This window comes from Magnolia sinica, chromosome 3, assembly GCF_029962835.1.
Source record: "Magnolia sinica isolate HGM2019 chromosome 3, MsV1, whole genome shotgun sequence".
In the NCBI taxonomy this organism is placed as follows: domain Eukaryota; kingdom Viridiplantae; phylum Streptophyta; class Magnoliopsida; order Magnoliales; family Magnoliaceae; genus Magnolia; species Magnolia sinica.
Genome location: NC_080575.1, coordinates 67,141,021 through 67,164,490, shown reverse-complemented (window position 1 = coordinate 67,164,490; position 23,470 = coordinate 67,141,021). Strand labels below are relative to the sequence as shown.

Here is a 23,470-nt window from a genome sequence, read left to right as displayed (position 1 = left end):
AAAGATCTCGGTAGCCCAACCATCACTTGTGTAATTGGAAAACACCGGATTGAGCACGCACTTATTGACTTGGGGGTGAGTGTAAATCTGATCCCTTACTTGGTTTATGAACAATTGGGTCTATGTGAATTAAAACCCACCCGGACCACATTACAACTTGCCGATCGCTCAATTCACGTACCGAGAGGGATGATTAAGGATGTGTTGGTGCAAGTTGATAAATTCTGTTATCTAGTAGATTTTATTGTCTTGGATACTCAATCCATCATAGATATGAGCACTCAAATACCCGTCAATCTTGGTTGCCCATTCCTTGCTACTTCAAATGCTATCATTAATTGTAATAATTGAATTATGAATTTATCTTTCGAAAATATGACATTGGAGCTCAACATCTTTTTCAATATGAACAAACAATTAGATGATGATGACGATACCTACGAATTTAACATGATCGATTTTTTCGTGGAAGATAGAACACTTTTGACTTTATACTCTAACACTCTAGAGACATGCTTAACCCACTCTCCTGATTTAGATGATGACATGATGAGGGAGATGGATGCCTTGCTTGATGCTACGCCAGTACTTGAAGTTAATCGATGGAGGCCACATTTGAGAAATTGCCCCAAATCGATGTAGTGCCTTTACCGTTTAGCCTTAAAGCACCGAAGCTTGACCTAGAACTTTTGCCCGCTGATCTTAAATATATCTATTTAGGTCAAGATGAGACATACTCGGTGGTGATCTCTTCCCACCTTGATAAAGAACAAGAGAGTGTGCTCATTTCTACTCTTATTGAGCATAAGTGAGCTCTTGGATGGTTGATTGCAGACCTCAAGGGAATTGACCATTTGATTTGTACTCACCATGTCCACCTTGAGGATAATGTGAAAAGCTCTCGACAACCATAATGTCGACTCAATCAAAATATGAAAGAAGTGGTTAAGGCTGAGGTAATTAAGTTGTTAGATGTGAGTATTATATACCCTATATCCGACAGTCAATGGATGAGTCCAACTCAGGTAGTTCCTAAGAAGTTTGGAATCACCATTGTAGCCAATGCTGACAATAAACTCGTGCTAACTAGAGTTATTACTGGTTGGATAATGTGCATTGGCCACATAAAGTTGAATACCGTCACAAGGAGTGACCACTTTCCTTTACCCTACATTGATCAAAATTTAGAAAGGCTAGCCGGCCACTCTTACTATTACTTTCCTTGCCAACACTTCATTGAGTCATTTCATCAAACACTTAGCGAACATCATTCATATCAAAATGACCAAGTCACCGACGATCCGAGTCGGTTTGAGTCGAGGTTCGATTTGAGTTGAGTCAAGTTCAGGCAAGCTCGAAGTCAAGTTCGGGCTACACACCCTGATCCATAGCTCAAGTGGTAGACTGAATGAAAGATACCTCGTTTCAACACTAAGGTCTTGGTATCGATCCCTAAGAGGGGTGGCTAGCAGTGAAGTGTGAACTGACAGGCAGTGGGGTGTACTAACAAGGATTTTTTTTTTTTTTTTAAATGCTTGAACTTGGCTTGAAATTTTTTCTAGCTCCAAAAACCAGCTTAACTCGGTAGGAATCCAATTTCGAGCCGAGTTTTTCCGAGTCGAATCAGGTGAGCTGACCAAGCTAACTCGACTCGTGTACAGCTCTAGTTGCGGTATCGTAAAACTGATGGACGGAGTGGAATTGTCACGGGCATCCATGCGGCATACACAGCTTCCGACTACAGGAACTTCATGTGGCCGGGGGCACAAGCAATACGGGTGTAGAAGATTTCGGTGGGGACTGTTGTTTTTCTTTCTTGACCAAAGTAACCTCGATCATTGACTCTTATTACTGCCTCACCCAGCACTGCCTTGCTAAGCAAGCAGCACGTCTCCAACGCACAAGCATTGCTCCCACACTCCGTCTAAAACCATCTAAAAACCCTAAAATTCCCTTCCCCTCTTCCTTTCGATTTCTGTAATTCTACTATCAGATCACTCGTCCATCTGCATTCTTCCCTTATTTTTTCTAGGGTTTCTGGCATCGTCTCCGTTTCAGATCGGATCTGGGGTTTTCAAAAACCGTAATTCAACATGTTTCTCACCAGGTGAAAGCACTTCCTTCTCAAGTCTAGGGTTTCTCTACAGAATCTGAAGTTTTCCCCCCAAACATGCAATTATCTGTGCATTTTGATTTTGATTTTTTTTTTTTTTGAATTATTTTGGTTTGTTGAAGGACTGAGTATGATAGAGGAGTCAATACCTTCTCCCCGGAAGGTCGATTGTTCCAGGTTGAATATGCAATCGAGGCAATCAAGGTCAATACTGTTGATTTTATTTTTCTTGGTTATTATTTATTTATTTATTTATTTATTATTATTATTATTATTTTTAAATGTTAGTTTCTTGTTTTGCTGAGAGAGGGAGTTTGAGGGAAATTTTATTCTTCTTTTTATTTTTGTTTTGTTTTGTTTTTTTAATTCTGTTGCAGTTGGGGTCAACTGCGATTGGGTTGAAGACGAAAGAGGGCGTTGTTCTAGCTGTAGAGAAGCGCATCACTTCGCCATTGCTGGTTCGTTTTGTATATTTATTGTTATTTTATATTGTATTTGTTTAACCTGGTAGGAAGGTTAATGGATCTCTATTGTTCTTAATTGCACTAGTCAATATGTTATATTGATCATCATATTTGAAAATGGATTGTACGTTGACACCACACATGATGCAAACCTGAAAGGGAAAGCAAATAAATCAATAAGAAAAGAAAGAGATTGGGGGGAAGATCCAACAATCCTCTAGCCGGATGCTAGAGATCACAAATGCAAGACTGTGAACATGCTCAATAGTCCTCTAGTCTAGAACTAGAGATCACTTTCCCTCCCTTCAACAGCTACCGTAGAGAAAAGAAGAAAATTTCATAAAGATGATATTGATCAACTTGTGTTATTCCATAAGACATAGGTCTTTTTTATAATCAACCTTACAATCTGTAATAAATGATATGAAATCTAAAAAATCTATGAAATAGGAAAGTATCTAAGTAACAAAGCATTCTATAATTAAGAAAATGCCTAAAATAAGAAGATACTTAGATAATAAAATATTTAAAATTATTCCCTACCTAAAAATAAAGATATGAAAGAAAGAGCAGATCTCCTAATTTAGAGATTTGAAAAAAATGGAAAGTGATGATGGCTAAAAAAGGAAGGTGGTCTTTTTGTTGTACACACGTGCAGAGCGTGCACGTGTGGGATGTGGGACGATTGCATCAACATATCGGTTACGAATTTTAAAATTGTATTCTTTTGTTGTTTTATCTATGATTTTATGTATGTTGCATGACACATTTAGATGGTGATATAGGATAATCACGTATTGGGTGATGGTTTTTGATCCCAACATCATCATAGCCTTGTCCCAGCTTGGTAAGATCCTGTTGTAGGTAAAACTGTACATGCATTGTTGCCCGTTCACGACCAACTGTTATTCCAACACTTGATAAATCATTAGCAATAAAACGTATTTGCACAATTCACAATTCATGATATAACAATTAATAATATATATAAAACTTGAGAACGAGTGCACCTAATATCCCGATCGAAGAAAGAAATAAATAGAGAGTAAGAAACCCAACAGAGGCACATGACCATGTTGCTCTCCTGAAGATGATTCGTGCTACTACCTCATAATTGAACGATATAAATGATCTGCTGCGACTGTCTTTGGAATACAACCGCCGATCAACGAAAGATTGTTGGCTTAATCACCACAACAGTTGATGCTCAAATACAGAAAAAAGAAAAAAATTCGAAAGATTAGAAAACTAATTTTATGGAAGCAGAGAGAGCCACTGACAGGAGAGAGGTTTCTTTCTTGTGTGTTTAGGTTTTTATAAAAACACATTTATGGAAATCTCTGTGGGCACATGGTAGCCAAGTGGTGCTGAGATAGCTGTCAATGTGTAACAATGGTAATAACAGCGCACGTGTGGTGTTTGGCATACCATATCCAAGTGCTAAATACAAAACCATCTCACATGAAAGTCTATATAAAGGAGTAAAACTTCATTTTAAGTTCCAATGTGGGACTATTCCAAAGTGGTTTTAAAGGCACCTCTCCAAAGGTGTCTTTTTATCTTTTTTTTAAAAAAATTTATTTATTTAAATTTTACTTTCTGAATTTCAATTAGCATCAGAATATCCTTCTTACGCTGCTAGAAATCTACCATAATGCAAATCATAGTGTTGAGTCCTTCTTAAGTATCTAAGTACTCTACGAATAGCTTCTTAGTGCTCCTCACTAGGATTACTAGTGAACTTACTTAGCTTTCTTAAAGCATAAGCTATGTCAGGTCTGGTGCAGTTCATTGCATAGATGAGACTGCCTATTATACTAGTATATTCATTTTGATCTACACTTGTCCCTTTATTGGGATATAGATGAATGCTAGGGTCAAAAGGAGTGCAAATTGGCTTGCTGTCAGCCATATATATTTTTTGAGAATAGATTCAATATAATGAGACTGTGTAAGAATGATCTCATCCACTTTCTTAATAATTTTGATCTCGAGAATCACATTTGCCACTCATAAGTCTTTCATTTTAAACTTAGATGATAAAAGGGCTTTAAGTTTGGTTAATGATTGTTATGTTTGATCCAAATATGAGCAGGTCATCAATATATAAGCAAATGATGACATTCATAGAATCATCACTCTTATAATATATACACTTATCTACTTCATTGATTCTAAAGTCATTATCTCTAAGTATGGAATCAGACTTAGCATGCCATTGCTTTGGAGCTTGTTTACCATTTAGGGATTTAACCAATCTTCATATCCTTTGAGGTCGAGCAGGGTCTACAAACCCTTAGGGTTGCTCCATGTGGATCTCCTCATTGAGATCTTAATGCAAGAAAGCGATTTTGACATCCATCTGATGTATAATCAGGTTATGCAAAGATGCAATAGCTATAAGACTAATGGATGCAATCTTAGAAATTGGAGAATAGGTGTCAAAGAAGTCTATCCCTTCTTTATGTCTATACCCTTTAGCTACAAGCCTAGCTTTGTATTTTTCTATAGACCCATCAGGTATTGGCTTCTTTCTAAAAACCCACTTACAGCTGAGTGGTTTCAACTTAGTAGGTAAGTTAATTAGGTTTTAGGTATGATTAGCCATGATGGAATCCATCTCGTTATCTATGGTCTCCTTCCAAAAGGAGGCATCACGGGATGACATAACCTCTTTATGAGACTGGATCACCTTCTGCATTATAGGTGTAGAAGTTGGGTTCTAAATCCTTTACGAATCTGGCTCTCTTACTAGCTCTAGGTCTATTAGGTTTATTAGGTTTAAAAGATTGGGTTGAAGTGATAGTTCTAGTCCCTGACTCTAGAAGATCACCCCTACTAATTTCTGACTCATAAGGAAATACATCTTCAAAAAAGTTAGCATCTCTAGACTCTATGATAGAAGAATCATCTAAGGTTAAAAACCTAGAAGCTTCACTATTAAGTGCGTATCCAACAAAGACACAACAAACAGTCTTATCTTTTAACTTGGGTCTTTTAGGGTTAACTAATCTAACATTAGATAGGCATCCTTAAGTTCTAAAGTAGTTTAGGTTAGGGGTTCAGCCTTTCCATAGCTCGTATGGAGTTTAACCAACTTACTGGAAGGAATTCTATTTAGGACATGGGCAACTGTAAGAATAGCTTTGCCCCACAGATTGTGAGGTAGACCTGGAGAACTACACATAGCATTTACTAGATCTATCAAGGTTCTATTTTTTATTTTTATTTTCTCTGAGCAACTCCATTTTGTTGAGGGGTATAGGGTGCAGTGAAGTCCTGATCTTACCGTTCAGTAGCTTAATTTTGTAAGGCTTTATCCACTAAGTCTATGGTAAATGATTGTTTCTCATTATGCAAAGGTTCAAGTCTATGTGACACATTTGCTTACGCACACAAGATTTGATGCTCATATATTTTTTAAAATAGTGGGGGATTGTTGGTTTTGATTAAAAAAAGACAAAAGAAAAAAAAAAAAGTAAGTAAAAGAAAAAAGAAGAAGAAAAAGACACATTTGGAGATGTGCCTTTTGAATAGTCTCACATTGGAACTTGAGGAGAGAGTTTTACTCCTTTATATAGACTTTTATGTAAGATGGTTTTGTATTTGGCGCTTGGGTATGGTATGCCATACACCACATGCGCGTGCGCCCACCATGTCGTGTCGAGCTCGGGCTTGTCTACATGATTCGTTTTGTTTTTTGTTTTTTGGCCTTGACCGAGTTGTGCGCAAGAAGCTCGGATCCTTATCGCACGCTACAATAATGTTGTTGTGATCGTTGTTTCATGTTGGCAGTTACCTCAGCGCAACATGGCTGCCACATGTCCACATGGATTTCTATAAATATGCATTTTTTTCGAAAACCTAAACATACAAGAAAGAAACCTCTCCTGCAGGTGGCCCTCTATTTCCATAGCATTAGTTTTCTAATCTTTCATTTTTTTTCCCCCTGTATTGGAGCATAAACTACTGTGATGATTCAGTCGGCAATCTTTCGTCGATTGATGATTGTATCCTAAAGACGGTCGCAACAGATCATCTATACCATTCAATTGGTTTGAGGTAGTGGCGCGAATCGTCTTCAGGAGAGTGACTTGGTCACGTGCCTCTGCTGGGTTTCTTATTCTCTATTTATTTTTTTCTTCAATTGGGATATCGGGTGCACTTGTTCTCAATTTATACATATATATATATATATATATATATATATATATATATATATATATATATATATATATATATATATATATATTATCAATTGTTATATCCAGAATTGTGAATTTTGCAAATACATATTGTTGCTGATGATTTATCGGCTGCTGGAATAACACCAACCACACCCAAGTCTTCTTGGTTTGAACCCTCATCCTCCTTTCAAGCCCTTCAATGCCAATTGAAGTTCCCCTCCTTGTTGGGTTGTCTCTAGTTTTCATAGAAAGCAACTGGCATTTCTTTATTGGCTCTCCCATATTCATCTTGACATCCTCGTCTCTACAACACATACTCTGCTTACGTTGCATCCCAATTATCTAACACTCTGCTCCATATAGCTTGGTCGGTTGTTGTATAGAAGTTTGCCATATATGGGGTGATGATTTGTACTTCACTTTCCACATCGTAACAAGTGAACCATTATCTTTATATATATATATATATATATCCTTTAAGTTTCACTGGCATGCAACAACCACAAAACACTTGAGAAGCACAACTTGATTGTGTCCCCCCCGTCTAATATAGTTGGAAATATTGTCATCAATCTCTCAATCCTTTTGAATTTATGAGCCAAGGTGACAAACAAGTGGCTTCGAGGAATGTTTTGGCCTCTGATTGTAACTAAAGCCATACCTATATAACTTTTCCTACTAAAGTTTCATTTGTAACGTCTTGGTTCTACCAATTTCTAAACCTCTGGACTCCCGATCTTTCCTTCAAACCAACCACCCCCCCCCAAAAGGGATCTCTCCTATAAATAGAATGATAGGGATCAAAGCCCAAAACCCAATCCAACTTTTATTCCAATCCAAGAATCCCATAGGAAGATAACTTGTCATCATTTCCAGATTCTATAGCATAGACAACCTTTGAGCTTCCCATATTTTGTCCAATCCACCATAGATGGCAAGAGATAAGAGGGAATGGATGAGAAGGGTTTAGAAGATCAAGGAAATAGAGGGGGCAGAATTACCTTTAGGGAAGATGATGAAACGTCTGACTCTCAAAGTATGAATGTACATCTAAAATGGTACGAAATTATAATCTTAACATTTCAATTATTTATATATATATATATATATATATATATATATATATATATATATATATATATATATATATCGTTTTTGTTTTTGGTTCATGCATATGGCCATAGCCTTTTGTTTACAATGAATCCAACTAGATTTATATATCTACTTTGCATGCTATTGTCCTCACTTTCGTGTCTTAAATTAACTCAAGCCAGTGCTAACGCCACTCAAACACTCTGTATACACAACTGTTTGGCTTTTCATGATGCATGGTTGTGCAAAACCATAAAAGTCTCATATGGTTTGTATGTAAACTCTTAAAAAACATTTGATTGGACTTGTGGGCCTCATGGTCAAATTAGTTATATTTTGCGAGCAAGCTGGATTATGGGATCCACGTTCAAACTGGATGATGGATTTGTCCTTCCCCATCAATCAACCAGCAGGTGAGTCCACCTCTGGACCTCCTTTGGTGTTCGACTGTGTTCTGCTTTGCAGAAAGTGCAAAAGTGCATGGGCTTAATGGTGATCAGTGATGAAGATTCATTGCTATAGGGAATTCATCCGTCTCACTGTAAGTTTTTATTCGTCCTATAACAATACCCTTATACATATTTTAATGATGCTGATATTCCCAGTACCTCATTCCGCAACACCCACCACATGGCTGCCTTAGGACTTAGCCACTCTCTTATATTCTCGAAATAGGCAAATGCATAGAAACCATGTACAAGACTCCAAAAGTCTAGATTTTCATCCTCTTTGTAGTTTTTCATCAATTATCTCAATAAGAAGACAACTTGCATTATAAATCTTCCTAGCATGAAATTGAATGGGTTCTTATTATTCTTATTCTAAGTCATTGACTTTTGCTCACCCCCCCTTTAAAACAATAGCCTTTTGCTCACTGTATTTGCTAGAGCTTCGTGGCATGAATCATGAGTTTGATGTAGGTAGTAGGCGCAACTTTGTGGTGCATTGTTGTTCTTGTAATAGTTTTTAACCTTTGGCTCTTATACCAATTGTTGGGGAAAAATCCCCTACACAAGTAACACAATTGGTGTAATAGAAGAATCCTACAAATTTAAGTGACAAATCGAAAACCCAGAATCAAAGAGATATAAGAGATAAAGAGGCATAAAGTATTTACATGGTTCAACATTTTGCCTACTTCCACAGGTAGCAATACGAAGCTTTCTTCTTTACTAAAACAAGAGAAATCAAAGGATACAAGGCTCTTTTCTCTCTTACTCTTGCACTATACATAAGGATATTTCATAAAAGAAATTTCTTCTCTTTGCATGTGTTTCTCCATTTATAGACAATACATCACCCAAGAGAGGCTTTGCTCTAAACATAGGAAAACTAGATTTAAGACATTTTTGGAAAAAAAGGAGAGACATTTTTTATTAGGAAATGATATATGCATTTTATGCATATACACACCATTGCCTCGATATGCTTGTATGATATAAGAACGTGAACCTTGTTTACATTGAGAGGCATGTGAATTATGGTGAGTGTTCATAGAGGAGGATATTGAAGCTCTGCATAAAAAAAGACCTTGGAATTGGTTGAATTATCCAAAGGGCGAAAGGATATTGGTTGTAGATGGGTTTACAAGATGAAGAAGGACACTACTGAGAATGTTGAAAGATACAAAGCTAAATTGTTGGTGAAAGTGTATGCACAGAAATTAAGTATTGACTTTAATAATAAATTTTTTTTTTTCTTTTTCGTCTGAGTATTGCTTGTACTATATTGAGTATGACATGGATGCTTGAGCTTGAGCAATCGGATGTGAGAACGACCTTTTTGGATGGAAATCTTGATGAAATATATATGGCTTAACTTGAAGGCTTTGTTGAAGAAACTAACAAGAATCTTGTTTGTTGGCTCAACAAATTACTTTATGGTATAAAAATGGGTGCTCAGATGTTGGTATAAGTAGCTTGATTCCTTCATCGGGAGCTTTGGATTTCAGAGATGTGAGGTAGGCCACTGTGTTTATTTTTTCATGGCTGTGGTAATGGTAGCTTCATTATCTTGTACTTTATGTGAATGACAACAGGAAGTAATGTAACATTAAAAACTTGATTTGCTAGGGAATTTGATATGAAAGATTTAGATGGCGTTACAAAATTCTTGAGATGACCGTACTTAGAGACATGAAAAGAAGGATTTGATAACTTAGAAGGGTTACGTCGAAACAGTTTTGTGCTACTTCAATATGTAGAATTCCGGCCCAGTTAGTACTCGATTTCTTGTGGGTTGCAAGCTGTCTTTAGATTAGTCTCCTAGCATAGAAGTGGAGAAGACAGATATGTCTCGAGTACCATATTCATTTGCGGTGGGGAACCTTATGTTTGCCAATTAATGGGTGGAGTTAGTAAATACATGATGAATCTGAGTATAGACCATTGGAGTGCAGTGAAGTGGATCCTTTGTTACTTGAAGGGTATTTCTGGATTGTTGTTTGCTATGTGCTCAAAACTTAAAGTTGGTTGGGTTCGTGGATGTGGGTTATGTGAGAGATTGAGGAAAAAAAAAACACAGAATGTCTTATCTTTGGCCAGTGGGTCCAGATTATAGTTAGTGGTGACCCTGTCTACAATAGAAGCCGAGTACATTTTAGTTATACATGCACACAAATGAGGTATTTGGTTAAAAAGGTTACTATAATTAAAATTCAAGCTGAAAGTGTTGATTTATTGTGACATGCAGAGCGCGTTACACTTATCTAAAGATCTAATATTTCATGCTTAGACAAATCACATTGATGTATAGTATCACTTTATTCTTGACGTGGTGGAAGATAGACATATTTCATTGTAGAAGATTCACATTAACGATAGCGTATAGATGTGCCGATGAAGCCTATTGCGAGGGAAAAATTCATTTGGTGCAGAACCTCTCTCGAGCTTGTTGCTGGCTACTGATAGATGATGTTTGGATAGCTGTTCTTGAGACTTTTTTTTTTCCACGTTATTATAGACTATTCTCAAGTGGGAGAATGTTGTGGTAGTGGTGTGTATATGCGTGAAATGCTTATTGCATTTCTTAATTGGAAACATTTCTCTCATCTTGTTCAAAAAAATGTGCAAAGCCTAGTTTTTTAGGTTTTGAGTAAGGCCTCTCTTAGGTGGTATGTTGTTTATAAAAGGGGAAACACATGTAGAGAGAAGGAAATTCCTCTAGGAGATATCCTCGTGCATGGTGAAAGAGTAAGGGAGATGTAAGGATTTGTATTATTTGATTTCTTTTGTTTTAGTGAAGAAGAAAACTCCGTGTTGCCACCCATGGACGTAGGCAAATTGTCAAACCAGGTTAATCGCCTGTGCCTCTTTCTCTTGTTTCTCTCTTTGCTTTGGGTTTTTCCTTTCATTTATAGGATTCTTCTATTACATTGATTACGTGGTAGATTTTCCTCAACAATATCAAACAATTTTCATGGACTTGTGTTCTCTATAGGACATATGAAGACAGGTGAGACTTGTGACTGTAGGGATGATGATTGTGATAGTCAAAATGGCCTTGGATAAGAATATCACGGTGAATAGGGACGGTTTCGGGTGTTTGAATATGGACGATTGCACGTGGTGTATGAACATCTTCTTATCCACAGCCCGACTATGAGAAGTGACAACTTTGAGGTCTACAGGTGGATTTGACCATTGATCAACTGTTTATGGGAAGGATGAAATATGAAGTTTTATTGAAAAGAACTAATGAAGGAAAGGATATAGAGACGCTACCCAAAAAATGAAACAAACTTGCAAATGAATTATCGCCTGTCCACATAGGATAGGGAGTCAACCCTAGCACCAGGTTCTTAAGGGAGTCTGCCTTCCCACTGCCAGCTCTGTTAACTTTAGAGAACACAAATGATTGTTCGCGAGCTTGATAAGCCAATTTCCAAAGGATTCTCTCTAGCCTCTAGGGACTTCGCCTCAGGCCCAACTTACATTGAAGGAATCTCCCTCTATGATCATCGAGAAAAAGCGATATTCAGCCGCCACCTTCATAGTTTGAAGAACTGCTCCTGCCTCCGCAAGTTAGTGTCAGAGGTACTAATAGGACCAAAAATATCCATTAGAAGAAGAACCCCTCTGCTATCATTGACTCAACGTAGTTCACCAATCGACACTTTGGATCATGAAGCACTATAGATATGATGTTTAGTGATAGGTTTTGCTGTTGATCTAAGATTGGTCCATCAATTGGTTGTGATGAATTGTAGGAACGCATGTTCGGGTAGATGAAGATTTAACTGTCAATCAAGATCAGTTCGTCAATCTGCCTTAATGAAGGGCAATAAGACAAGTCTATGTAGTCTAACCGTTGATCAAGATAGAGATTGAGGGGATCATTCTTCCCTAAATCAGAAGCCTACAACTTTCCAAGTGAGGACCAGGCCCCCTGAAGGGCTAGGATGGCTGTCCACTATGGGCCCACCCAATGCTAGAATCTTGGTTATGGGTTGTGTTTGGGAAAAGGAAGAATCTTATTTATTTATTTATTTATTTATTTTTAATGGATTTGGGAAAGGTTTTGGTAGGGTTATGTAATGGGTTGGGTCTATGAGTTTTGGGATGGGAAGAAAGGGAGGAAGGGTTTGGGTAGACAGAAAGGATTAAACAAGAGGGAAAATGTTAGGGTTTTGTGATGGGAAAGGCAATAGGTGGAAAACACCTTGTGTAATGGGTAGGATCTATGAATTTTGGGTAGGGTTTTGTGAAGGAAGAAAGGGAGAAAGAAGGGTTTGTGTAAATATTTTGAAAGGAAGAAAAGGAAAGAAGTAGATTTTCACTTTGATTGGATGATTAAGGAAAGCAAAGGTATATAAAGGATTAAAGAAGAGGGGCGGGAAAGGTAGTGGGGTGGAAAATACCTTGTCTTTTTTTTTTTTTTCTTCTCATAGATAGAATTCGAAATACGCAAAGGATTGCAAAAGAATTGAAGCAAATATATCAAGATTTTCTAAGCAAAACCCCAAAAGAAAGAAGATGCTTTATTTTTTCAAGTTTCCTAAGATGGGAACTTGCTTTGATACTAAATGGTGTCAACCCAAAGGGGGATGCAAATGAATTAAAGGAAGATAAACGAGATTATGGGAAAGAACCCTAATAATCCTCTAACTAAATTCTAAAGATCATGAAAACCGCTTGCAAAATCTTCTTCCGAGATCACACACAAAAAAGGAACCCAAATTTTATCTTTGCATGCCAAAAAACCGCATTACACATCCCAAGTGATGCCTTATATCAGCTTAACAAAGAGAAAATCGTAAGGGGGTGTTTGTTGTTCAATTCCCTCGTATAGATACAAGTAAATGAGTAATTATTGTTATTTACATGCGTTTGAAAGCCAGGGTATATTTCCACCTTGAAACTTGGTCCAAAAAAAGGCTGATTTATGTTTGTGAGGTCCGTTGTGATGTGTTTGACATATCCACCTAGTCCATTCGTTTTGCTTGAACATTTTAGGGTATGAGCCCAAAAATTAGACATATCCAAAGCTCAAGTGGCCCACACCATGAGAAACAATGGTCTTAAAACTTTAACCGTTGAAAAGCTTTATCTTCCTGGGGCTTAGAAGATTGTTTATTTGTCATCTAACCCATTCATCCGGTCACAAAGATATGGATAAGGGGAAAAAACAAATATCGGCTTGATCAAAAACTTCTGGGACCCCCCCAAGAAGCTTTTAACAGTAGGCATTCAATTCTCACTGTTTCCTATGGTGTGGTCCACTTGAACTTTGGATTTGTCTCATTTTTTGGGCTCATGCCCTAAAATCAGTTGGTAGAACAGATGAACGGTTTAGATAAACCATATACATCACAGTGGGCCCCACATGAAATTTGCACCTCTCAATTTTAGTGTTAAAAAAGTAAGCTATTAATGTCTGCATCGAAAATGGTGCTGCAATTACCTTGAATTACCTTGGTAATTAATCATTACTCCTTTACTCGTATTTACAGGAGGACATTGGAAAACAAACACCCCCTAAACACGGGATAAAAAATTCAAATACCCGTAACATTCATCACAACCCTATGACCTTATGTAAATTGGCCATAAGTCATTGAAACGGTATCAGAGTCACATAGACTTGGGCTTGTTTGAACAATAACTCAATAGGCTATCAAAGAGACAATACCATGTCATTTTGACATTATTTGATACCCTAAAAACAGCTCACAAGAAAAGTGGCAAAAATAGAAAAGGAAAATGATTAAATAATTCATGATCAAATTTAACCCTAAAACCTTATAAATTTAATGACACCTTGGTTGATGCCATAGGCCCCACCTTGCAAGATAATTGTTAATCCCATCCTTTTTTCTTTTTTTTTTTTTTCTTTTTTTTTTGTGAAGGTTAATGAGTGAGCTGTATTAAGAAAAACTGTTTAGACAACGTCAAAACAACCAAAGAATACAACCCTAAGAGTGAAAACAAATTACAACCCAAGCTTGCATTCCAAATAAGAATGAGATTTCATCAATATTTGCATAACCCCAAACCCCATTCTAAGACATCCCTCTTGGATTGCCACGATACTTCCTCCCACGATTGTTGTTTGTTGAGGAAACATCTTCGATTTCGTTCCCACCAAATGTTCCATAACATGGCTTGTATAACGAGGCAACCCTGTGCTTGCTGAACTTTAGGAGTGGGGCTACCATGCCAATCTCAAAACAGATCCGCAATTGACAGGGGCATAGCCCACCCATCACCGAAAGACACTAGGAAGGTGGACCACACTTGTCACGCGAAAATATAATGGATAAAGGGGTGGTTTATCTACTTTGCATCACTCTTTCATGTTAGACTCATATTAGTTAGAATCATAGATTTTCGCTAAAGATTGTCTATGGTTAAGATTTGATTTTGTCCAACTACCCAAGCAAATAGAGCCACCTTTGGAGGAGCCCTGTAGAATCAAAGGCATGGAAGAGATCCCCTCCCCTTGTTTCTGGAGAACCCTACAACATCGTGTAGAATGACTTGACTAAGAATTTCTTGGAAGGTGCTTCTTTCCATACCATAGTACCTTCCCAGAAGTCTGTCGTGTCCTCATCTGATAGGGCCCTCCTACAATGGGGGGCACCACACTCCATTCTCTTCGGTGAAGGAGAAACAGGTTGCCACTGATATATTTCTCTTAGGGGCTAGTGATGTGAGGGATGGGAATTCCCAAAACTGAATGCGTTGCCCATTGTCGAGAGAGAACACCACCTTGGGCTTAAACATTGGAGCTATGGAATTAATGGCTGTCCATATCCCGGAAGCTCAATATTGCAAGGATGATTTGACTTCCCAACCACCCTCTTGAACCCCATATTTTGATCAATAGTCTCTCTCCATAGCTTACCTCCCTCAGGGCCAAATCTCCACTGCCATTTACTAAGAAGTGCCACGTTCTTGAGTTCTAACCAGTGTTTTAAATATCGACGATATCAGCCGATACATCCCACGATATATCTTGTATCCCACTTGTGCGATATGAAACGCATAGGTTGTGTCGATATATTCCCACCTATTCGATCCGGTGAACATTTTTAATTTTTGATCCATGTTTTTGCTGTAAATCATGTTAAACTAGTGTCAAATGGTTACAAATCTATGATTCTTCATGTTTTCTATGAAAAATCATTGGAACTTCGATTTCGAGATTTGGAGGAGATGGGTTAAGTTGCGAAAAATTGAGAAAAATCTAAATTTCTCAATATCTCGCAAATCAGTTGCAATCTTTGTATCCAAACACAAACTTGAACATGTATGTAACCTCATCTAGTGATTCTTCTTTTGCTTTTGAATGTATTGCTTGGGTTTCCATACATGGCTTCTTACGTATATAAATTATATGAATATGCTTGCATAAGTTCAGTTAGAATTTGGAAAGTGCATATATTAGGACCCCATACAAAGGAAACCCCTATTATGTGCATTTTTTTTATTTTTTTATTTTATTTTGTAATGTTTTGATTTCTAAGTGTGTATTGATGTCTTTTTTAAATTATCCTTGAAGTTTCATTGAAAAATTCAACCAATTTCCCAATGTTCCCGTGTTTCCCAACATCAACGATAAATTACACGATTCAACCGATATATCCCATGCGATAACTGATATGTATCCATGCCCCAAGGGTGCGATACATTACGCGATAATGATATTTAAAACATTGGTTCTAACACTTTAATACCTTCTAGGGTTTACACACCTCTTATCACTTGACCAAGTGGAATCTGCGCCTTGCATTTGCTCCATTCCATAGGAAATCCTGCCTAAGCTTCTCTAATTTATCCAAAACTGATTTTGGACACTTAAATAGGGACATGAAGTATATGGGAAGATTAGATAAAACTGTTTTGATTAAGGTAATTCGATCTGCTAATGATAGGTGATGACACTTCCACCTGGATAACTTTCGTTCAAACCTTTCCATCACCTTGTTCCACAGATGTTTCGACAGTTTACCTATGCATAGCGGGAGGCCTAGGCATGTAGATGGAAAGGATCCTGTGCCACAACCCAAACACATCTGCAAAGATTGATACTTCTTCCTTAGATAGCTCAATGCTTAACATTTCACTTTTCCTCATTTTAACCTTGAGACCTAAAACCTCTTCGAAACAACCCAAAATTTTTCTTAGATTGTCCGCCATAGCCATATATGCGTCACGGAGTAAAATTGTGTTGCCCACAAATTGTAAATGAGAGATCCTAGGTGTTTCTCTTGCCCCTTTAAAACCAGAGATGAGCCCCACTTCTTGACCTTTGGCTGACATTATGCTTAGGGCTTTTGCTACTACAAACAAGAATGAGGAGAGGTCTCCCTGCCTCAAGCCTCTTGACGCTTTGAAGAAGCCTTTAGGAGAGCCGTTGAGCCGTTGACAAGAATCAAGAAGGTAGCTAAGGCTGTGCATTTGCCCGTCCAACGAATCCATTTACTCCTGCACCCTATTCTTCCGAGCATATATTCTAGAAAACCCCATTCAACATGGTCATAAGCCTTTTCAATGTCTACCTTACAAACCACACCTTTCTTCCTCTCCTTGTATCTTGAGTCTATACATTCAAGGTTAAGCAATGCGCTATCAAGTATTTGTCTATCAACCACAATGGCGCCTTGATTCTCAGAAATAATGGAGGGTAGAACTATTTTAAATCTGGATGCAAAGAATTTGGCCAAGATCTTGTAAGGGCTTCCAATTAGGCTAATGGGCCGAAAGTCTTTAAGTGAGTCTGCTACCTTCTTAGGAATAATCGCAACAAAAGAAGCCGCCATTCCCTTCATCAACTGGTCATTTTCACAAAATTATACTACAAAATCCACTACACCCTTTTTGATTGAATACTTGATAAAAAGCCAAGGGATAGCCGTCTAGACTCGGGGCCTTGTCTTTGCCCAGATGAATCGATCGTGCATTTGATTTCTTCTTCCGAAATTGGCTTTTTGAGGGAGTCCCTATCCTCGGGTGAGATGTAATCAAACAATAAATTACCTAACAATGGTCTTCTCCTCCCCTCGCTTGGTAGAAGCTTTGAGTAGAAGTTCACTACAGTCGAACGGACTTGTTCCTGTTTTTCAACCTGTTTATCATCTACCTCCAAGCTACTTATTCGGTTGGTTCTTCCCCTAGCACTAGCGATGCTATGGATAAAACTTGTATTCTTGTCACCCTCCTTTAGCCACAGCGCTCTCAATCGCGGTCTCCACTTTAGCTCTTCTTCCTTAGATACACAAGTATTCTGCCACCAACAAGGCATGCTTCTAACGATCCTCCTCGGATAAAACACCCCCCTCTTCCTTGATGTCCAGCCTGTGTAATTCAGACAGAGTATTTTCCGCTGCACAATTCCGACGCTGTAAGAATTCTTTTTTCCACACATTTTTCCTTCGAGTAGCTTAAGCTTTTGGGACAGCTGAAATCCAGCCATACCTGAAACATTGAAAGATGACCACCAATTTTTGACGAGATCACCAAAACCTTCAACGTCCATCCACATAAGTTTGAACCGAAAGGGCTTGGGTCCACCAATATCTTCCACGACATCTAATAATATGGGGCGATGATCAGATATAGGTACCGGAAGACCATGTAATGAGACAAGTGGGTATTTTTCAACCCATTCTGCAGACAGCACGAATCTGTCCAATCTTGACTGTATCGGCTTTTCTCTCCCATTTGAGTATATTTAGCGTCGTTCATCGGAATATCTATCATTTCATTGGAGTATATACTCAAATGTCAGACAGTCCAAATTGTCTTGATTGATGCAAAACAATTAAACCTTATAATAATTGTAATGTTGGGCCTATTGGTGCAACTAAGGTGTCATTAAATTTATAAGGTTTAATTGTTTTGATTAGTTGAAGATTAAATTAGGCATGAATTATTTAGTAATATTTTCGTTACTCATTGGATCAGTTTTGGGGCATCAAATGATGTTACAATGAGATAATATTGGTCCTGTTTGATAGCCTATTGAGTTATATTTCAAACAAGCCCAAGATTACGCGATTCCGATACTGTTGAGTTATCTTTCGAACTGATAGCCCATTTAGTGTTGTGACGAATATTAGGGCTATTTTAGTCTCTCCTATATTTAAGGTTTCCTCTTTCTTAAGCCAATCTAAGGCATTACTTTGGATGTATAGTGCAGTTTTTGGACATGAAGAAATAAAAGTGGGTCCCTCGTTTTGGTGTGTCTTCTTGGAAGAAGATATGGAGAGAAGGTTTTTGTGATCTCTAGCATCCTGTTAGAGGATTGTTAGGGTTCTTCCCTATGGTCTTGTTTATCTTCCTTTGATTAATTTGCATCCCCCTTTGGGATTTGCATCATTGATACACTTACCATACAGCCACGTTGTAACGGATTTTAAAAACCTTGATCCAATGATACTTTTTTCCCACTGCACACTCTCATCATGCTTGGCGGGAGAAAGGCTGAAAGCCCACTTTTAGCAAATGCTTAAAAGATTAGAACTTGCTGATGTTTGTTTTGAAGTTATGCAAGTTGGTTTCTATGTTTACACAATGGACTGTGAACTGCTTCTCTCTCATTTGCTTGAATTACTTTTTGACTTGCAGGTTGTTTGGAACTCTTCCCAGTTAAATAATGGGAAAGAGAATGCACTTTTAGGGCTTTTTTGTTTAGAGAGAATCCAAAATATGGAAATGGGAAACCCCTATGGAATACTCAAGAAATGGAAACTTATGGGAAGTTGTGGAATCCAACACTGATTCAGTTGTTTGATTATTCCATGGAAATCTCAAAAGGTCAGTGGTCAAAACATTGAGAGTTGTCTCTCTTTAACTGTGAAAATCTACATTTAACAAGTTTTAATGAGGGAAATGGTTTTTCTCGTTTTCTGAAGAGCGAGTAAAAGGAAATCGATTTCCCCCTTTTTTGGTTTATCAAACAGGAAAGGGAAGTCATATTTTTTCCACAGTTTTTCAGGGTTCTCTCTAAACAAACAGGCCCTTAGGGCGTGTTTGGACAGGCGGATTCCATGGGATTAGATTGTATTAGGGTGGATGGCAGCCATTTCAAGGTAATGATGGCTGCGTCGGTGGATTGCTGGCAATCCCATGGGATTGCTATATCCAGGGATTTTACCACCGAGTCTGTTTGGCACGCTTGGCCAATCCCGGGATTACGCCCGGCCAATCCCTTCCAATCCGTCCAACCAAACACGTCCCAGGCAAAATAGACGGGATTAGGAGGGATTGGGTGGATTTCAAGGTAATGATGGTGATGTCAGTGGATTGCTGGCAATCCCATGGGATTGCTATATCCAGGCGGAAGTTCAACGTGTCTGTTTGGCACGCCCGGCCAATCCCAGGATTGCTCCTTCCAATCCCAGGATTGCTCCTTCCAATCCCTTCCAATACAATCCAATCCCTTCCAATCTGCCTGTCCAAACATGCCCTTAGGTTATTCGTGCTATTGTGATCTTGCCAGAAAATTGTTCTTATGTAATCTTGTAAGCCAACTAAAAATACTAGGAAAATACATCTACTAAGCCACACACACATTGTTTCTCTTTTGGAGGTTGGCACTCTTTTTCCATCACCTGCATCTATTTCCATACTTGCTATTTTGACATTGCTAGAAACTTGCTCTCATGTAATCTTTTAAGCCAATTAAAAATACTAATAAAATAAATATACTTGTCCCTACACTCGAACTCTTTTGGAGGTTGGCATGCTGATTTTCTTTATCTGCATTTAGCATTCTACATGGTGTACCTACTTGTGTAGAAAATTGTAGGCCATGGTTTCATCATCTTTCCAGGCTTAGTGTGGGGTTATACCTTTGCACTAAAGTCAAACTTATATTTTTGCTAGTTTGTGATTACTGTTTTCCACTGACTGCCTACAGAATGAATTCGGTTAGCATTGCCTTGATCTGAGAACAACATACCACATCAACTTTCATAGCTTTCCTTTAGCCTTTGTTTATCGTTGTGATTTGAATGCATTCATTCGGTGTTTGGTATCCTAGGCTGGTAACAACTTGTTCATGGATCATCATACACATATTATTTCTGCTGATTAGAGTTTTGAGCTCTCTTTATAGTGTCATTTCTATAGCAGTGTGATTTCTGATTCCTTTATGGAATCATTGCAGCCCACATACTTGTGCAGTTTCTAAGTCGCTCCTTTTTGTTTCAGGAACCAAGCAGTGTGGAGAAAATTATGGAGATTGATGAGCATATAGGATGTGCAATGAGTGGGTTGATTGCTGATGCTCGCACTCTTGTTGAGCACGCACGTGTTGAAACTCAGGTGTTATTTGTTGTTCATTCCATGGCTCTTAACGACTAATAATATGGTACGGAGTGATTACTGATTTTGAAAATCAATGTTTTTCTCAGAATCATAGGTTTTCATATGGTGAACCAATGACTGTTGAGTCCACCACACAAGCCCTATGTGATCTTGCTCTCCGATTTGGGGAAGGCGATGAAGAATCCATGGTATAGTTTCTACATCATCATCATCATCTAAGTCCTATCCGTCATGATTAATTGGGATCAGCCACATGAATCCTGTTCTGTCATTCTACTCTATCATGGACCATTTCCTCAGACCTTGTTTGTACCCTTTTTTAAATTGACAATATTATTTAAGTATACTCGGCATATGATGCCTTGTCAGTATGAATAGCATGCTCATGTTATATTTGGCTGTAGCCTGTAAATTTGTATTTACAGATTTTAGATTGTTAAGTTTGCCCCCAGGTAATGATTGTCTTGGAATGCAAACCTCTGGTTTGTAAGCCATGTTTCTATATACTTGATTCGGTTTTGATGAATATTGAAATGACATTTATAGCTTAGTACTTGGTGATCTTTATGTATTATTAGTTTATTTTAGCATCCACTACTATTTCTTTTCTCATGATTTTATCACCATTTCTTTTCTCACTATTATTCTATTACTTGCTTAGCAGGTACTGTTTATTTGTATGTCGAATAAACATGAAATATATTGTTTTCTGCTTTCTTTTTTTTTTGATGGAATTGTACTGTTGTTTTTACAGTCTCGACCTTTTGGAGTCTCGCTTCTAATCGCTGGTCATGATGAGAATGGGCCTAGTTTGTAAGTATCAACCTTTTACTTTGAACTCTTGGTCTTCCGTAAGGACCACAGCTATTGGTCATTGAGAATACATAGTCTACATTAGGAGGTTATGCTTTTTTATGTGCTTCTGACTTTGAATTTTAGAATGGCCAGTTTCAGCTTTTTTGCTTTTTAGTTTTTCTGCACTTAGAAATTGTGATATGCAGATACTACACGGACCCATCTGGTACCTTCTGGCAATGCAATGCAAAGGCAATAGGTTCGGGCTCCGAAGGTGCTGACAGCTCATTGCAGGAGCAATACAACAAGGTATCATTCATTCAATCAAAGATTTTCTTTTTTCTTTTATTTTGTTCATTTTCTTCTTATTTGTGGACATTATACTTCTGTTTCTATATGTTTTGGCAACAAATTAAAAAGTTGAGTGGGTCCATGGATTCTTTAATTTGATCTGGCTGGTTCAATGAATACTTTCCTAGTGGATGAAAACTGGGAAAGTGCAGAAATAAAGCAAGTGTCGACGGGGATGAGACCAACAATTCAGGCCTTTTTTTTTTTGGAAAATTTTATTAAATACCATCAATATTGATGATTCTCTCTGTGTGTGTGTGTGTGTGTCCAAATAGAAATGAATATTCAAAAGTTTAGCGAGTGATACTGATTGTTGGCTTTCAGGACATCACCCTTCAAGAAGCTGAAACAATAGCACTTTCCATCCTGAAGCAAGTGATGGAGGAAAAAGTAAGGGGTCTTCCATAGAATATACATGTTTTTTGGATATCAATTACAGGAACCACCAAGGCCCTGTTTGGTTGCCACTGAAAGATGAGTTCATCTCATTCGGTTAAGTAATTATGTATTAGAGATCATAGGTTATATAAATGATGAGTTATCAAGATTATTTTTAATCTTTACCAAACTCTCTTGTACTAAAATTAGATGAACTCATTTTTTAAGTGGCAACCAAACGAGGCCTAAGGGACTCCACCTAGTAGCAACGCCCTGGCCAGTCCAAACACTGGGTAAAAGTGGGTTGAAGTCAGGTGGACACAGCTGGTCACCAAACTTCTGCCAATCAATCATGAGAACTCTTGTTTCAAATCTTGTGATTGGCAAAATAGTATTTGTAATCCCATATAGCTATGACTAGGTTATATGATGAATTTACACCCACTTTCCCACTTTTTGATACGGACACCACTTTCTCTTTACTTTTGGTAGTGGAATACTTCACCTTTGTACTATGGTGCCAAAAAGTTAGAAAAGGGTATATCCATCAAAAGAGGGTGTGAATATCAGTTGCTAATTATTTCAAACCCTGCTAAATCTAGGTGTGAGAAAAAGGTGGCCCATGGATAATTTGATTCACACAGGCAGTCAACCTGATGAGAAAAAGTGTCATGCTCAGGCGTGCGGTGGTTCTGCACCACATCATCTTCATCATCATCAGCTAAGCCTTATTCCAGCTAGTTGGGGTCGGTTAAGAATTTGGACCATTTCTCAATTTGTGGGTCCCCACCACTGTGGGCAAATTAGAGCATTCATGCACACCCTTTGTTTACACGCATGTAGGAACAGCAAACCTATGATTTTTATTTATTTATTTAGCCTGATTTGAATTGAGCTGTGGTTGTGTCAGGTAACTCCAAACAATGTTGATATTGCGAGGGTGGCTCCAACGTACCATCTGTACTCCCCTGCTGAGGTGGAGGCTGTCATCAGTCGCCTATGAGAAGATTATATAACCCATTCCTCTGCCGATTTGCCATTCCTATTTTCTTTCCCATTCCACCTTCGTAAACATTTTCGGTAGCAATCTGTTGGGAAAATGTAGGTTTTTTCCTCTTTTATTTCAAGTCTAATCAGGAAACTTTCAATTCTTCTTTATGAGTGAACTTATCATTTCATTTGACTTTTCATGCCCTTGGATCTTATAGCCTATTACATTTTGGGCAGTCTCCCTTCATGCTATTTCAGACGCTGCTCTTGGATGGCTGTTTTTATTTGGAGTTTTCTTAGGGCTAGTCATGTGGGCTTGCCACTCTA

At 38.0% G+C, this 23,470-nt stretch overlaps 1 protein-coding gene across 4 annotated transcripts; it reads left to right on the top strand.

Annotated features, from left to right (window-relative positions):
• Positions 1 to 1,726: 1,726 nt before the first annotated feature.
• On the top strand, positions 1,727 to 23,427 carry LOC131239997 (proteasome subunit alpha type-5). Of its 4 annotated transcripts, none has more exons than XM_058237971.1 (9): positions 1,729 to 2,107; positions 2,236 to 2,317; positions 2,491 to 2,571; positions 20,513 to 20,626; positions 20,716 to 20,817; positions 21,384 to 21,442; positions 21,631 to 21,733; positions 22,100 to 22,165; positions 22,756 to 23,027. In XM_058237971.1, the coding sequence occupies exons 1-9, from the start codon at positions 2,094 to 2,096 to the stop codon at positions 22,759 to 22,761; spliced, it is 627 nt and encodes a 208-aa protein (XP_058093954.1). In that variant the 5' UTR covers positions 1,729 to 2,093; the 3' UTR covers positions 22,762 to 23,027. The 4 variants fall into 4 exon arrangements, with proteins under 4 accessions (XP_058093953.1, XP_058093954.1, XP_058093952.1 ...); XM_058237969.1 differs by lacking the exon at positions 22,756 to 23,027 and adding an exon at positions 23,064 to 23,427 and having other exon boundaries at positions 1,733 to 2,107; XM_058237970.1 differs by lacking the exons at positions 22,100 to 22,165; positions 22,756 to 23,027 and adding an exon at positions 23,064 to 23,427 and having other exon boundaries at positions 1,727 to 2,107.
• The last annotated feature ends 43 nt before the right edge of the window (positions 23,428 to 23,470 follow it).